The sequence below is a fragment of the Chroicocephalus ridibundus genome, chromosome 4 (assembly GCF_963924245.1).
Source record: "Chroicocephalus ridibundus chromosome 4, bChrRid1.1, whole genome shotgun sequence".
NCBI lineage: Eukaryota > Metazoa > Chordata > Aves > Charadriiformes > Laridae > Chroicocephalus > Chroicocephalus ridibundus.
Genome location: NC_086287.1, coordinates 28,576,538 through 28,592,137, shown reverse-complemented (window position 1 = coordinate 28,592,137; position 15,600 = coordinate 28,576,538). Strand labels below are relative to the sequence as shown.

General features: G+C 45.9%; 1 protein-coding gene across 3 annotated transcripts in view; it reads left to right on the top strand.

Annotated features, from left to right (window-relative positions):
• Window positions 1-15,600, top strand: part of ESRRB (estrogen related receptor beta) — a 135,261-nt gene that overhangs the window by 88,099 nt on the left and 31,562 nt on the right. For all 3 annotated transcript variants that reach the window (XM_063332161.1, XM_063332162.1, XM_063332160.1), the window contains 2 exons: window positions 957-1,366; window positions 12,889-13,005. In XM_063332161.1, coding sequence (XP_063188231.1) covers window positions 957-1,366; window positions 12,889-13,005 — 527 coding nt within the window. The remainder of the gene's footprint in view (window positions 1-956; window positions 1,367-12,888; window positions 13,006-15,600) is intronic.

Here is a 15,600-nt window from a genome sequence, read left to right as displayed (position 1 = left end):
ATGAAAAGCTGAATGAGGAGAACATGGCAAAAGTACATTTCCTGAGAAGGAGAGTCAGGAGATGTTCAGGGAGCCTGAAAGGCTGCAAAAATAGCATGGGCAAATAAAAGTGGGATTTTTTTGTTTGTTCACACACTGCACGAGTAATTGCTGTAACTCATTGCCATAAGATATCATAAAAATTAACAGTGTTCTAAAGAAAGTGTGAACTTTTATATAAGGAGTAAGACTATCTGTGACTACAATAAATAAGAACTTCTTGCAAATTTTGTAAAGATGCAGTCCTTTCCTTATACTTAAAAGCATATCCCTTTCTCTAAGAAGTCGGAATTTAAGAAAAGTGTCTCTGTGCAAAAGCCTTATACTAGTAAATAGAAGAAAAATTAAGATTTAAGCTTAAGCTGGAGGAAACTTTTGATCAGATGATTTTCCTTCAGTTTCTAAGCTCCCCTTTTAGAGATGATAATGAAGCGAGGAGGAGGGAATCCAACATGAAAATTAATCAAAGACTTCTGTATTACAAGAGAAAATCTGAGCAGGTCCTTCCTGCAGAGTCTGCTAGTGAACTTTTTGCTTAGAGCCTGGGCAGTGCATCCTGAAATAACCAAGCATCTTTTTCAGATAACCTGCCACAGACAGGCTCATTTCTTTCTGCTGTCCCAGGGGTAGATTGTACCTCACCAGCACTGATGCCCCTTCCCAGCACCTCAGCCTGTGAACAGCCTGAAATTGTGATCTACATGAATAGCCTTGACTTTATTCTAGTGTGAGTTTGTGGAGAGTAGGCAAGCGGTTTTTAGTGAGTTGTGCTGATATTCCTGAAGGAGAAGTACCTGGGTGAGGGGGGGGGTTGAACTCTCTGAGCCAACTGGAGTTGGACTGAGGTGGGAAAAGGAAGGAACCTGGAGCTGGGTTTGGTCAGGAGGCCGCTGAGTGCCTTTGCTCTCTTCCTGCAGGCTGCTCGGCAGAATGGCCACGGAGGAGCGGCACCTCTCCTCCAGCTGTGGGTCCTTCATCAAGACCGAGCCCTCCAGCCCATCCTCTGGCATCGACGCCATCAGCCACCACAGCCCGAGCGGCTCCTCTGATGCTAGCGGCGGCTACGGCATCGCTATGGGTGGCCACCCCAATGGCCTAGACTCACCACCCATGTTCAATGGTACAGGGATTGGCGGTGGGTCCTGCCGTAAGCGTTACGACGACTGCGCCAGCGCCATCATGGAGGACTCACCCACCAAGTGCGAGTACATGCTCAATGCAATCCCCAAGCGGCTGTGCCTGGTGTGTGGGGACATTGCTTCTGGGTACCACTACGGCGTGGCTTCCTGTGAGGCGTGCAAAGCCTTCTTCAAGAGGACTATTCAAGGTATGGTGGGAAAGGAGGGAAACTGAGACATTAACTCCATAGCAAAAGATGGAGGCAGCCCCAGATATTGCTGAGGCTGCAGTGTTTACATGTCATAAGAAGGGGACAAGAGAGGGTGAACGTAATGCATCTAACCCTCCATTCTTTTGTATGCCTCATCCTTCTGCCTGGCTCTGGCCCTTCCAAATCAACCTAGATGTAAAGTTAGGCTTTGCAGTGGTAGGAACCTTTGCCAAGTTCCTAGCCTAGCTGGCTACCAGATCTGGTTATCTGGCCTAGTGGATCTTCCTGCCTCTGCTAGTGGTACTGATGACCTGATAATGTGGCTGCTCGTAGACTGAGGCCTGGAAAGGGAATGCTTTGCACTCTAAAGGTGGTTTTAAGGCCCATTTAAAGAGTGGATTCCCCTGCCTAGAGATGGCATCTCTTTAGAGATGTCTGCACCTTGAGGCGAAAGCTCCAGCATCACAGGAGTAGAAAGGTTCTCACTCTGTCCTGCCAGTCTTAATTTGTGGCCATGGACTCCATACAAACCTCACCACAAGGATGGACAGGGCACTTGGATGGGAGTCAATCCTGTGTTCCTCCTTTTTCAGCTCCACCAACCCTTTTCCTTAAGATGCAACTTCTTTGCATATAAAGAATTTAGGCACTGAGGAGATAGAGATACCCAGTTTTTGTCAGTCTTACTAAGGATGAGAAATTCCTCAGGTGATTTTGAAAACCAGTGCATGTATGTGTAGATGAAATGCAGTGCATGCTCCTGCACGTACGATTCACATATGAGATGTATGGCTGTGTCCTGACTGCCAAAGGTATGCTACAGATATACACACACACACGGGTACAACAATATAGCCAGAAGTGGAAGTGCATCCAGGCAAACTCCAACATCCATGGAAGCTTGGGTGTACTTAACGCAAGCAGGCCCTGTGTAAGCAAACATGCCTGGACATACAGATACTCCCTTTATTTCCTGCACTCTCTAACTGGAAAAAGGACAGAATCATTCACCTGCCAGTGGAAAGTGTATTGAGTTTACCCAACCATGGTGGGGACAGACGTCCAGTGAGCAAGCAGCTCTGCATGTACTTGGCTGTTGGCTGGGGTCGATCCACCACAGCAACACTTCCTTGTCTCCTGTGAAATGAAAGAAATGCGCATGTGGGGAGTGCACTTATTTTTGTTCACTGAATAGGCCTGATTACACTCTGTCACTGGGGATGTTGTCAATGACAACGTCAATGACGTGTTGTCAATTGACGATGTCAATGACATAGGCAGTAGGATTGAGTGCACCCTCAGCAAGTTTGCAGATGACATGAAGCTGAATGGTGCGCTTGATGCTCCTGAGGGACAGGGTGCCATCCAGAGGGACCCGGACAGGCTCAAGAAGTGAACCTGTATGAACCTCATGAGGTTCAACAAGGCCAAGTGCAGGGTCCTGCACCTGGGCCGAGGCAATCCCCAGTATCAGCACAGGCTGGGGGATGAAGCAATTGAGAGCAGCCCTGCTGAGAAGGACTTGGGGGTACTGGTGGATGAAAAGCTGGACGTGAGCTGGCAATGGGTGCTCGCAGCCCAGAAAGCCAACTGTATCCTGGGTGGCATCAAAAGAAGCGTGGCCAGCAGGTTGAAGGAGTGATTCTGCCCCTCTACTCTGCTCTCGTGAGACCCCACCTGGAGTACTGCATCAACCTCTGGAGCCCTCAGCACGGGAAAGACATGGACTTGTTGGAGCAGGTCCAGAAGAGGGTCAGAATCATGATCAGAGTGATGGAACACCTCTCCTATGAGGACAGGCTGAGAGAGTTGGGGTCATTCAGCCTGGAGAAGAGAAGACTCTGGGGAGAGCCGAATTGCAGCCTTTCCGTACTTGAAAGGGAGCCTACAGGAAAGATGGGAACAAACCCCTGCTATCAGGGGTAATGGCTTTAAACTAAAAGAGTGTGGATTTAGACTAGATATAAGGAAGAATTTTTTTACAATGCGGGTGTTGAAACACTGGCACAGGTTGCCCAGAGAGGCGGTACGTGTCCCATCCCTGGAAACGTTCGAGGTCAGGCTGGACGGGGCTCTGAGCAACCTGATGTAGTTAAAGATGTCCCTGTTCGTTGCAGGTTGGACTCGATGACCTTTAAAGGTCCCTTCCAACCCAAACTATCCTGTAATTCTATGATTCTATGTTCAACTCTGGAGTGAGCAGAGCAGTACAGGGTGCAGTTCGGCCCAGGTCTCTGCAGAATTCACTATTTCTAGCTTAATTTCTTAGATTCTAGATATCTCTCCCTACTGTTATCCAGCTGTGGAAATAATCACTCTGGCCACCTCTAGGGCATTGGCCTGTTCCCTGGCAGGGTTTCTGTGATTTGTCATTGCTGAATCTCCTGTGATTGAATGTGAACTTTTACTTGGACTTCTGACTGTCAACACCAACTCTGTCCCTCCTCCAGCACTTGGACACATTCCCAGTGTTTCTTTTTGGCACATTCAGGTGCTAAAGGAGGGACAGGGTAGTATTTTGAAGCAAAGCCCTAGGGGTTCCCTACAAAGGAAGAGACTGAAAAACTAACCCCTCGTGGGAGCGATACCGGAGCATCTCTGTGGCAGAGCAGAAGAGACCTAACTTGGAGAGAGAGAAAAGGACCTAGCAACGTTTGAAGAGTTTTCAGAGAAAATTAAAAGAAAATGATGCAGTGTGGCAGTAACTAACTAAAGCCTGTATCAGCCTGGGTGATATATCAGCTGACTTAATCCCAAGAAGGGAGAGTGCTTCTTTCCAACCCCCTCTCCCCAACACAGCCATATTCTCCTTGTGGTTCCCTAATTGATTGCCTGTTAACATGTAACAGATGGGGAAAAGGAATAACCAGAGATTTCTCTCACCCTGTCATCAGCTTGGGCTGGCGACTGAGGTACAAAAATGCTTTTATTCCCAGGAGGGGGAGAGTTGAGTGTGCTGTGCCCAAGGGTGAGCAATTTCAGCTACAGAGCTGAAGGCTGAGCCCAGGGGAGTAGGCAGCAAATAGGGCTGCAGAGTTTGGTTGAATCAAGAAAATGCACTGTTCCCAGGGCTCTGCTGCAGTGCATGCGATATCCAAGCACAGCCTTGGATATGCAGGGGAAAAGGGTTTAAGGATCACGTAAAAGAGATGGTGAGTGGCAAAAGCATTTCCAAAACGTGTTCAGCCTGCAACTGTATTACGTTCAGTAGATGTGTTAAGCATCTAACTGAAGAAGCAGGAAAAATACTCATCCAGGCTGCCTAACATCGATATAAGGTGTGCAGAAAGCATACAGATGTGTATGCTATACAATTGCATTCCCTGCTAGTATCAAAAGACCTGCCATGATTCTAGTGTCTGGGAGTGGCGTTGTCTCAATGGTTTGATTACAGAGATGGAGCTATACCCCAGGATTTCCCAAGTGCTCAGGAGCTGCAGTATGTAAATTCGTCATCAGGCTTTTGTGGTCTTGGACCAGCCACTTCACTTCTCTCTGCTTGAGTATTGAAAGATTAAAAACTAATGACTATTATGAGAGTACTTAATCTGGTGGCCCTACATTTGGTAACTTTATTAAGTAATAAGTGTGCATGCTGCTATAAAATGGCTCTAAATCTATCCTGGATGATTAGACTACTGGAGCCCTATCTAGATAGCCCTGATCATGAAGCAGAGCTTTGCTCTAAGTCCCCCCTCCAACTACCCCCCTCCGCTGCTACAAATGACCCCAGTCTGCCTATTGGGTTTTTTTAGCTGCATTAACTCGTGTAAAACCTGCATGTCTTGAGGCAGGAGGATCTTGCAATAGCCTCTCTGCTCCCCCTGCTGCTGCCACAGCAGTGGGAAGAACGGATATCCAACTGCAGATCTTCTTTGAGCCTGACAGCTCTGCAACTCACTTGCCCCCTTAGCCAGGTAAGGCCATGCTGTCCTGGACAACATGAGTGGTGTTGCTTTTCAAGTGATGGGGAGAAGATAGGCTAAAAGCCAGCATGGACGTGGCGGGTTATCTCTGAGGTCTGTAGCTATATGGGAGTTTTCCATTAGTAGAATTTTTCCAAAGAAAAGCAGAATTTTTACCAAGTCCAATTTCCCCAAGGAAAATTTTGATCATAGGAGAAAAAAAGAAGTCGGGAAAATCCGAACCATTGATTCACTTCAAGTTGAATTGGAGTGGTTGGTTTTGCTGAACTAAGCTAGGATCACACAACACTTCCTAACCTGTCCCACAGGTTATGGGGGGCGGGGGTCACACCTGTGACGTCTCTTATATTGTGTTACATTGCCCAAGGGAAGGATCAAGGCCTAGAAACCTGTGTGTCATTTCCACTTTGCAGCACTGGCAATGCTTAGGAAGGAAAGGTGAAAACCTGAGACGAGATGACAGCACGCACCACTGGGCTACAGGCCTTTCTCTCTGAACACATTATTTTGAACTCCAGGGCTGGACTTCCCACACTTTGAGGCAGAGTCAGAAATTCTGGACTGACTTGAAGCATTTTCGGTCAGCTAGGCTGTCTGGCAAAACTTTAATCCTATTTCTCTACCGTTGTATTGCTTTATGGGAGCTGTGCTTTGGGTCCCCGTTATATTCTAGCAGCAGTGTGCATTTAGCTCCATGATGCAAGTATCCACCATAAAAACACATGCCATGGGCATCACCTGACTTTGTGAATATTGTTGAAGATGCAATCTAGCAAAGATAGGTGAGAATCTGAATTTCAGGCATGTTGAAGTATGCTGCTGTTGGGGCTTAAGAGAGATCTGATTGGAAACCAAGAATTTCCTATTAGTTGAATGTAATGGAACGAATCTGTTACATGGAAGATAATGTGTATTGGATGTTTCTGAATTATTATTTTTTTTTAATTTCTATTCCATGGAAATCCTAACTAATCCTTTCATCCAAATTTAGGACAAAGGCAAATGCTGGATTTCTTATGGGGTACAAATTCTTAATCTAACTCTACTCTATTAATTCTTTTAATAGTTTGCTCAGTAGATAGAGTATTATATGTCAATCAAATATGTGGTCATTATCTTTTGTTCATCAGTCGTTACAACTGGTAGATAGTTTTGCCTATTCTGAATATTAACTAATAACAGTGCTGTGTGGCTATATGTGCCCTTTATTATTCAACGTATTCCTGGCTGTGACTACCCTTCATATATTTTTCATTTTCAAATAGTGAAAATTAAGGCTATTTCTAAAATGATGCATTAATATAAATTAAAAATAAAATAAAATAAAAGCTTAAAGCTCATCAAAAGAGATCTGAATTAAGATTTCCCTCTCTGATCTTTGTGAGCTTGGAACTCATACCCATGAGGTGATACAACAGGACTTGCAAGGAGTGATATTGGGGAGGACTGGTTATTGGGGAGTTAGCAGAAACACATTTACCGTCATCTTCTGAATAGGCAGGTTATGTATCAGGCAAAGTGCTTGCATGTGTGGATTCCCTGCTTGAGTCTTGCAAGCTTCAAACTCAGTGGGTGTAGCAATACAACTGCTGTGCTGGGATGCCCTTACACCAATAAGGGGCTTAAACTGTGGATTAAGCAGCTCAGAGGACTTGTAGGGATTTATAAAAGGCTTGTAACAAAATCTGTAGTCTTCTAGAGCTCCCTGGTTGTCATTACGGTGCTAAGGAGGGAGGAGCAGTTGAGAGAGTTTGCTCGTTTTCCTGAGCAAAATAGCATTACCATCCACAAGATCAGCAAAGGGCCTGTGAAATGCGGAAAGGTTTTGTGTCCCTACAGTAGCACCCACAGCAGCCAGGCACCGTCCTATCCTTCTGTCCTTCTCAGAAACGTGCCTGCTAGTTCTCAGATGGGAGTTGACAACCAAAAACCAGATGTTCTGAGCTCTCCAAAAACTTCTGAAGCATAACCAGGGAAAGTAAAGTGCCCCGTGGATCTAGTTCCTGAGTGCTGCTTATTATTCACAGCTCTAGCGCTTGGATTCAGAAAACCATCTCCAGTGCAACTCAACTCTATTGGTCTTGTGTTTTCTTTTTGCATCAGTGCATCCATACAGAGAAATCTGTGCAGAATGATCTTCTCTGTGGAACTTCAGTAAAGTATTTCTGTGTCAGAAACCCTACAGACAAACTTGCTGCCAGTAGGTAGCCACAGAGCCCATCTCCTGTGTCCTCATGCAAGCAGGAGGCTGATTTGAGTGAGGTTGTGCAAAATGTCCTAGTCCTCTTTCATGGAGCAGGAGCCAGGTGTGCCACCCTGAGGAGGCCGACAGTGCTGGCGTTACACATATAGCCACCTCCTTTTCGTCTCATAGCATCAAGAGTCCCAAAGCCTTGGTTCTTACATGTATAAGGCACATGAAGTAAAATTTTTGTTAAGTCAAGCACTAGGGCTTATCTCACTTGCTTTTCCAAAGCCTCATTTTCCTGCAAGTGCTAAACATGTGTACTAGGGTGGGGAGTTTTTGTGGGTTGGGTTTTGTGTTGTTTTTTGGTTTTTTTGAGGTGGGAAGGGTGTTGGGGGTTTTCTGTGGTTGGTTTTTTTTTTTTATTGGTTTGCTCGGGTTTGTTGTTTTGTTTGGTTTTTTTCTTTCCAAAAATAGGAGCCTCTACTGATGCTTGTATATACTCAGGCACCTAGATCATGGACGTGTCACTGGATGCATAGGACAGCCCTGCTGAAAATCAGATCACTTACTCAAGTGCCTAAATACAGATTTACAGGTCAAATGTTTGGATCACTTTCTTTGAAAACTGTGGCTTAAAAAATAACCCTCCTAACTCCCGCAGATCATTGGAGAGATTTTCTTCTGATTTTCACAAAGTAGTTTTCCTCACACGGGGATGCAGGCTCTGATGCCTCAGTTAGAAGGGCTAATTAAAGTGGAAGGTAACAGAGAATCCAATCCATGTATATTATCAGTGTTCCCCATCCTGGTGCAGGAGGTCAGATGAACCTGCTGATCTGGCACTGCACTCACCAAGGGCCTTTTTACAGTCTTCGGGTCCCTTTTCACCGAGACACCCAAATTATCTGTTTACCTTCAGAATCAGAGATAAAAAGGATTCAGGACAAAACAAAACAAAAAAAAAACCCAACCAAACAACAAAAAAAACCAACATGGGGGCAGTATAACAATTGTTACAAAATTGGGATAAAAGGAAATAAATGCAAAAGCTGAGGTGCCTATGAGATGGATTTCCCTGGGAATTCCTGCTCTCAGTCCTCTGGCCCCAGGGGGACCAGCAGAGAGTGACACCTCACCATTGGTCACAACCGCAGCATGCTGTGTCAAATCACTAGGGTGAAAAGACACGACTTGAATGAAGGGAATTTGGAACTTAATAGCAGATATTTCTGAATCTGGGTTTTCCCCTGAAATTCAGGAAAGGGTGCAGTCATCTGGCCCTCTTGAGTCACACAAAGAAGGAGATGAGACATCTGTGTGCAGCAGGACAGAGTATGCAAGGAGGGGAGAGGAGAGGGAAAGAATGGTGAAAAGCAATGAAGAAGAAACCAGAAAAGGAGGAGAGATGGGGGTGAGGAGGTGTGTCTTCAGAAAGCAGAAGACGAAAAAGTTTTAGCTTTAAAGACTTTCTTGGCTACTTCTATCTAATCTTCCCCGAGTTTCCTTGTAGAAAGGCTTTATAGAAAGGCAGGATCAGTAAGCAGGGAGCAGTTTGTGCTCTCAGTGCTGTACTAATTCGGAGTTCAGCTCCCCTGAGAAGCCCTGTCCAGAACTTAAGCAGGAGCTGGGTGGGACTTTACTGTGCTCCCCAACCTCAGGGAGGCATTCTCCTCTTCCTAGTCCCTCACTTTCCAGAGAGGTATGGTAACTATGAGGTCTCCTGAATGACCAAGCGCTGGTGTGCAATTTTCAGGTGCTCCTATTATGTGTGCTGTTTAACAGTCAAAGGTCTAATTTTACAGAAAATAAGGTAATTTTGCAGTTCTCCAGCATAAAAAACATGATCTATCACTTTAATAGTCCTTGGCTGTTTCTCAGCATCTCTCATTAAAAGGCTTTAAAGTGCAGTTAGACCTTAATGAATCAAGATTCACGATCTCACCAGAAGGTAGGTTTGATGCTCGTTTCATTTTGCAGACGAACAAACTAGGACACAGAGAGGAAGTGATTTGCCCTCCAAGGCCACATGAAGGATTAGAACAAATCCAAACTCTGATCTGGTCACCCACAACTTGATTTTTTGAAACCATTTTTTAGGTAAACCTTGTGCCATGGCATCGGTGAGGTCCTAGCAGTTTTTTCAGATCAAATGTACATATTGTCTAAGTGAAGGAAACCTCTTCTAATAAGCAACAGTTCAAAGCAAGGCCTTGTTTATTAGATTATCCCATTTTCTGCCTTTTCCTTCTGGGTCACATAATGTACAGTTCATGACACAGAGAGACTTGACTCAAATCTTATACATACATACAGATTTGTCCACATACACCCTTGTGTGCTGATGCTCTTCTGCAGGGCCTTGCAGCACCCCCAGCTGCTGCAGTGAAGGGGAAGCTCTCTCCGAGCCCCGTGCGCCGGCAGCCGGGCTGGTGGTGTGACCGCCAGCCGCTGGGAGGCTGCTGGAATTTCGATGAGTTAATCTCATCACTTTATCACAGGGCACTTACAGAAATTACAGGGAGCTGTGAGCAGCTCACTGTGCTGGCAGCCAGCCCCAGGACCCATAAAAGAAATTGAGACAGACACACACACACAAAAAAAAAAGTCAGAGAACTTTGTTAAAGTTTTGGACACGATAGTTTTTCTTGGATGAGTTCTGCTTGGGTAGTGCTGATGGTGCCTTCCCTGGTGATGTCCCTGTTTTCTGCAATAATGGCAGGTATTGCCCCCAGTTGTAGCTCTCAATTCATGCGGTGCAGAGCATGTTTTTGGGGCCTGATATAAAATCCCATTTACTTTGGGAGCATTGTCTTGTGTGAAGAGGGCACAGTGGGCCTCACTTCTAGCATTTCCACCTGTAGAGAGGGCTGTAAGACACAGCAGCTGGAAGGCTGCTGGTGCTTTCTTCCTTTAGACTGGGCACAGCGTGTGGAAGGGGCACATGAGCCAGTGTTCAGTGTGAAGGCAATAAATGTGCTGAACGGGAGGTCCCACCAGTGCTGGGTGTAGTTTTTCACCTGTGCTTGCCAGCAAACCACACGGCTGCTGTGCTACATGATGGCCACTGCTTTGCCATCCAGGAAGGGACGCTTGCCCCGTGCCCACCCTGCTCTGTCTCAGTCCTTTAATAGTCATTATCCCAGTACAGAAGTTCCTTTGAGAACTGCTTAAAGTTGTACATACAGTCTGTATATGGTAACCAGTACCTACACCTACTCCGATACTATCGCATTTAGTCGTGATGTTGGTTTTGTAGACCCTTTCCAGTACTTTGCTTGTCAAGGGGTCCGTGGGCTGGAGGCATGGGGAAGCTGGGGGATCTGCTTTACACAGTGTAGAGGGACCTTGAGCTGCCAGATGAGGGCTGTCACCGTCTCCTGCTACTATAAGGGCTCAGTGTCCTTGGTGTAGTGTCTCTGGTCCTGGCTTTGGTGAGAAAGGTGGGCATTGAAACTAAGGCAAAGCCTTCCAAACTGAGACTGTGTTTGAGTTTTATCCCAGTTTTGTTCCTGCTCTGTTCCTTCCTGTGTGGGGCACAGCAAGTATCTGATCATGAGGTCAGGGCCTCCATACTCACGGGTCTGTAATGCGCTGGAGTTCTGTATCTAGAGCAGGAGTTTGTTTATTACCTTGAGATCAAGGCTGAATCTCAATTTCCAGCTCTCTGAGAACCTTGATACATTGCTGGCTATTGAAATTCAGGTGCTGCACAATGACAAAATGCAGTCTGCAACTTGTGCGGCACACTCTGCTCCTGCAGACAAACTGCATTTTGGGGGCAGATGAGCAATGGTAAGGAATGGGGTGGCTGGGCTGGAGCATAGGGGCAAGTTGCAAGCCTTGTAACAAAACAAGAGGCAAGAGGTAGAAGGTTTATAACTAGCAGGCAGATTACCTTTAGGCTTTGGGAGTTGCGTGCTCCTGGGATTTTACCCAGCATGGGCCAAGCATAGTGATATAATGATGCTTTCTTCCTTTTGAGTCTGTACTCTGCCTTTCCACTCAGATTCCCAATGGGCTTTTCAACTGCTTAGTTAGTCCCACAGTCTAATCACCACCTGAGAGATTGGTATGTATCAGGTTGTTGGTCTTTAATTAGAGGAAGGAAAGGTCTCGCACAAGAACACAGAAATCCATTACAGAAGGAGGAGCAAAAATAAAGTCCTGTCCCAATGCTACTAAATTGTAAGCTCTACTTATAATCTGATGGTATAAGAAGTCCATACTGTGTATTCTCTCAGCTCTCACCTACACTCCTCCCTACCGCTCTGACTCAACTCTTGAATCTCAATTTCCTGCTCTAAACCACCAAACTGACTTTTCCATTCTTCTGAACTGACTGTAGATCTTAGAAATCCTTTTTGGAGATGTCTGATTTATCCAGTAGCTAGACTGCCTTAAATGTATTGTCATTGTCAATGCATCACTGTCAAGCTTAGATTTCCAGTCCTGCTCCACAGCAAACATTGAATAGCCCTCTTTAGAAACATCACCTCCAAAGTGAATGGCAGCTGTTTCCATTTGTTGTCTTCTAGGACTGAAAAACTATTGCATTACGCTGTGATCCAGCATAATTCCATGTACACCCTCATATCAGACCCTCACATCCATGTTTCAGTTACATTCTTGGCTTATGATAAAATACAATGTGACCAGAAATAAATTTGGGAAGCTTCTTTCCCTGTTTTGTCTTGGAGGCAGTGTTGTGAGGTGATCATAAATGAAAGGGAATGAGGAAAGAAATTCTGATGCTGTGTGCAAAGGGATGAGAGGCAGGTGCACAAGGACTCATAAAGTAAAACTGGAAAGATTTGCATAGAGAGCCTGTGTTCGTTTTACAGGACATCTTATCCGTCTTTCTCAATCCAGGTCTCCTGCTTCCCTGCTACCTGTAGTATGTCAGCTGGCAGGAGGAAGCAAAGGAGGAAATGCCATCTCTGAGCTTCCTGGTCCCCCAAACAAAGCAAGAATGGGCAGGTAACATCCATCCCACAGACATGGAGCAAGACTGGCAAAAAGGGAATGCTGCTATGTCTGAACTGCTCCTACGCTCAGCCCTGGACTTCAGGGAACAGGCCAGGTCACAAGGGAAGATGACATGCCTGGAGGACACATTGTGTCTGAAAGCTCCAAATTGCAGTCAGCCCCTTGGATAGATAGGTTTCTTACAGTACTTAGAGCAGTATTGCTTTTTTTCTGAAATGTGTTCTAGTAAGTAGTGTTGGGTGCTCTAAAAGCTATCGTCAGGTGGCTGTGGTCTCAGAGTATGTGTGTGTGCAAATGAGTGAGCAAACATGCAGCGTATGCAGACTGATGGTGGTGGGAATATCCGGGCACTACAGCCTGTCCCTGGATCAGTGGGGAGAACGTGGTTCCTGGGTGACCATCTCTGTGTTTGATTGCAGGGAATATTGAATACAGCTGCCCGGCCACCAATGAATGTGAGATCACGAAACGGAGGCGCAAGTCCTGTCAGGCCTGTCGCTTCATGAAATGCCTCAAAGTGGGGATGCTAAAAGAAGGTAAGACAGAGTCAGACTCAGAATTGTTCTCTGTCCCAACAGCACCCGGAACTCCAGGCCTTGCAGGATCTCCTAGGCTAACTACATGCTTGCCCTCTCTGGGTTTCCGAAGGTATCTTTTTACAGGCTTTGTAAAAGAGTCAGGATGGGCAGCGACTGAGAGGGCAGTCCAGAGAGGAGAGTAGTTCTAGACAGCACCCTCATGCTAGGATATTACTTCTAGCACTTGCAGGTTTGACAATAACTGGAAACTGTCTGTGCCAGACTGTTTCCTTTCCCAAAGGAACCCCAGGCTGGAGCACGTTGCTCTTCTTGCCCCCCAGGTGATTTTGCAGTGTTGGGGAGGAGAGGCTCTTGCATGATCATGACTGGGTTGGCTGAGCTTTGTGAAGGAAGGATGGAGTTAATGCAGAGCACAGTGTGCCACGAAGGTCTGCCCATATTCCCACTCAGGAGACTTTTTGAAGATGGTGGGTAGCACAGGTTTGTCTGGGAGCTGTGAGTCCCCTGCCCTGCATGCTCAACCTACATTGTGCTCAGCCTATTGATCTGTTCAGTGCTTTCTGAGCAGTGTTCAGCTTCTCTCTTGTGCTGCTTTTCCTCCTCCCACCCCCCTCCCCAATCCTTGTCCATTCAAGGTGAACTACAGGGAATTCAGTGGCAATTAAACACATTCTTATGGATTGACTTTAAAGCTTTGTTTCCCTTGAGTCCCTTTGGGAGAGGGAGTGAGGGGAGGAGGGGGAAGGAAGGAGAAGCATTGCATGCAACCCTCTGCATTGCTGTACCTGGCAGGGCATGGTCCCCCTCAGTTTAATCACAAGGAACAGCAGCTGGCAGTGGTCTGTGCAAGTCCTGCATGCTGGAGCCAAGATGCCAGCATGCAGCCTGCTTCCAGGTCATACCATTATAGCAGCTGGTGATGAATTGTACAACATCACTTGAGTCTGTATTACTTTGCACTAGGGCTTTCTCATTTCTTGAGAGGCAAGTTGATGGCAGCCAGTGTTGTTAAGAATGTAGATTAGATGTTAAACCCTATTCTGTTCTTTGATAGATGTGTAGTTTCTATGCTTAAATATCTTCCTGCCAAAGCACACCAGTTACCAAGGGGAGGAGATATGCAGGCTTGTGTAGTGCAGCCCTCCCTGATTTAGGTGTAGAGGTGGTAGACTCAGAGAATCTTGATCCACTGCTGGGAGGGAGGCATCTGCTTTTGGAGTTACAGAGGGACCACTGGAAACCTGCTTCTCTGCATGTGGTAGTTCGGAGCGGGGATATATCCCCTTACCCACATGCCAGTCCACACCAGTGACACTGGCTTTAGTGGGAACGCAGATTGGTAATGCGCTCTAGCCTGCTTATACGAATCCCATAAAACAATGTTAAAAGCCTGATGGGGCTTCAGTCACTCTGCAGAGCAGCAGCATGGGTCCAGGCTCGCTGGCTGCCCGTGTCGGTGCTGCCATGCATCCAACCAGTTGAGCCTCTCAGAGCAGCTGGGGGCGTAGAGTCGCAGGAGCCAGCGCTGCCATGTCTGACTGTGGGGCTGGGGCATCCTCTGCTTCCAGTTCTGGGAGTTCGATACAGTCCAGAGCAGGGTCCTGTGAAGGGTTTTGTGGCTTAGCCTCCAAGTTGTGTGAAAACAGTTAACTCCTTCTAGACCAGAGTTAGATTGAAAAGCAATGTAGGTTCACTCACACCACACTGTGTCTGAACTCCTGAACCCCATGGGATACTACTACTCATGGCAAACTGAAATTTGACTCTAAGGCTGCTTTTGTGCTGAAGTGTATTTAGTTATTCATACAGGGATTGATTTGGCATCATTAAAGCCACTGGGGAACGGTGGTTTGCTATTGATGTTAGTGTATCTGTGATCCTGCCCATAATATTTAGAGCTGTGGAATATACAGTATAAAGATTTATTGATAGTAATGGGATGCAAGAACACATGACAGTATAAAGAGGAGCAGAGGAGACTACACTAGCAATCTGCAAATAGGACTGTTGTGTCCTATTTGTCGTCAAGTGCTGTTAAGCAGGCGTATTTTTTTTTCTCATTTTTTTGCTCAGTTTCCCAATCTGAGAAAGAAGGGTCATACTGCTTTGCTTTGCAAAAAGATTGTGAGGACCTATTAGTTAACTTATGTGAAGCCTGGTGGAAGCACAAAGAATTAGTATACAGAATTCAATCAATACACGTTTTTAAAAGCAAAATCCAAAAAGGGAGAAAAATGGTTTTACAGTCTTTGGTCTCCACAGAGCCAGAAGTTTCTGGAAAGAACAAATCCATAATTGTTTGACTTGCTCAAAAATGCAGGATTGGCAAGGGATTTTGGATTAGAAAAGGTTCGTTAGTCTTTTCCATCTCTGATCTGTCATCCTATTAGCTCATCCATCCTTTTTCTCTGACAGGGCAGGACTGTTCCCAGCTGTACATTTCTAGTAGTTTAACTGTTTTTAAAAATCCCTGATGTCTTGGTTTCCCCAGGGAGCCTACTCTGCAGTCTCCAAGCACTTATTAGGACAAGGTGTATCTTGATACTTGAGCTGTGATTTTTTTCCTTTCAGTAGTTCCCCTTCCTACTTTGC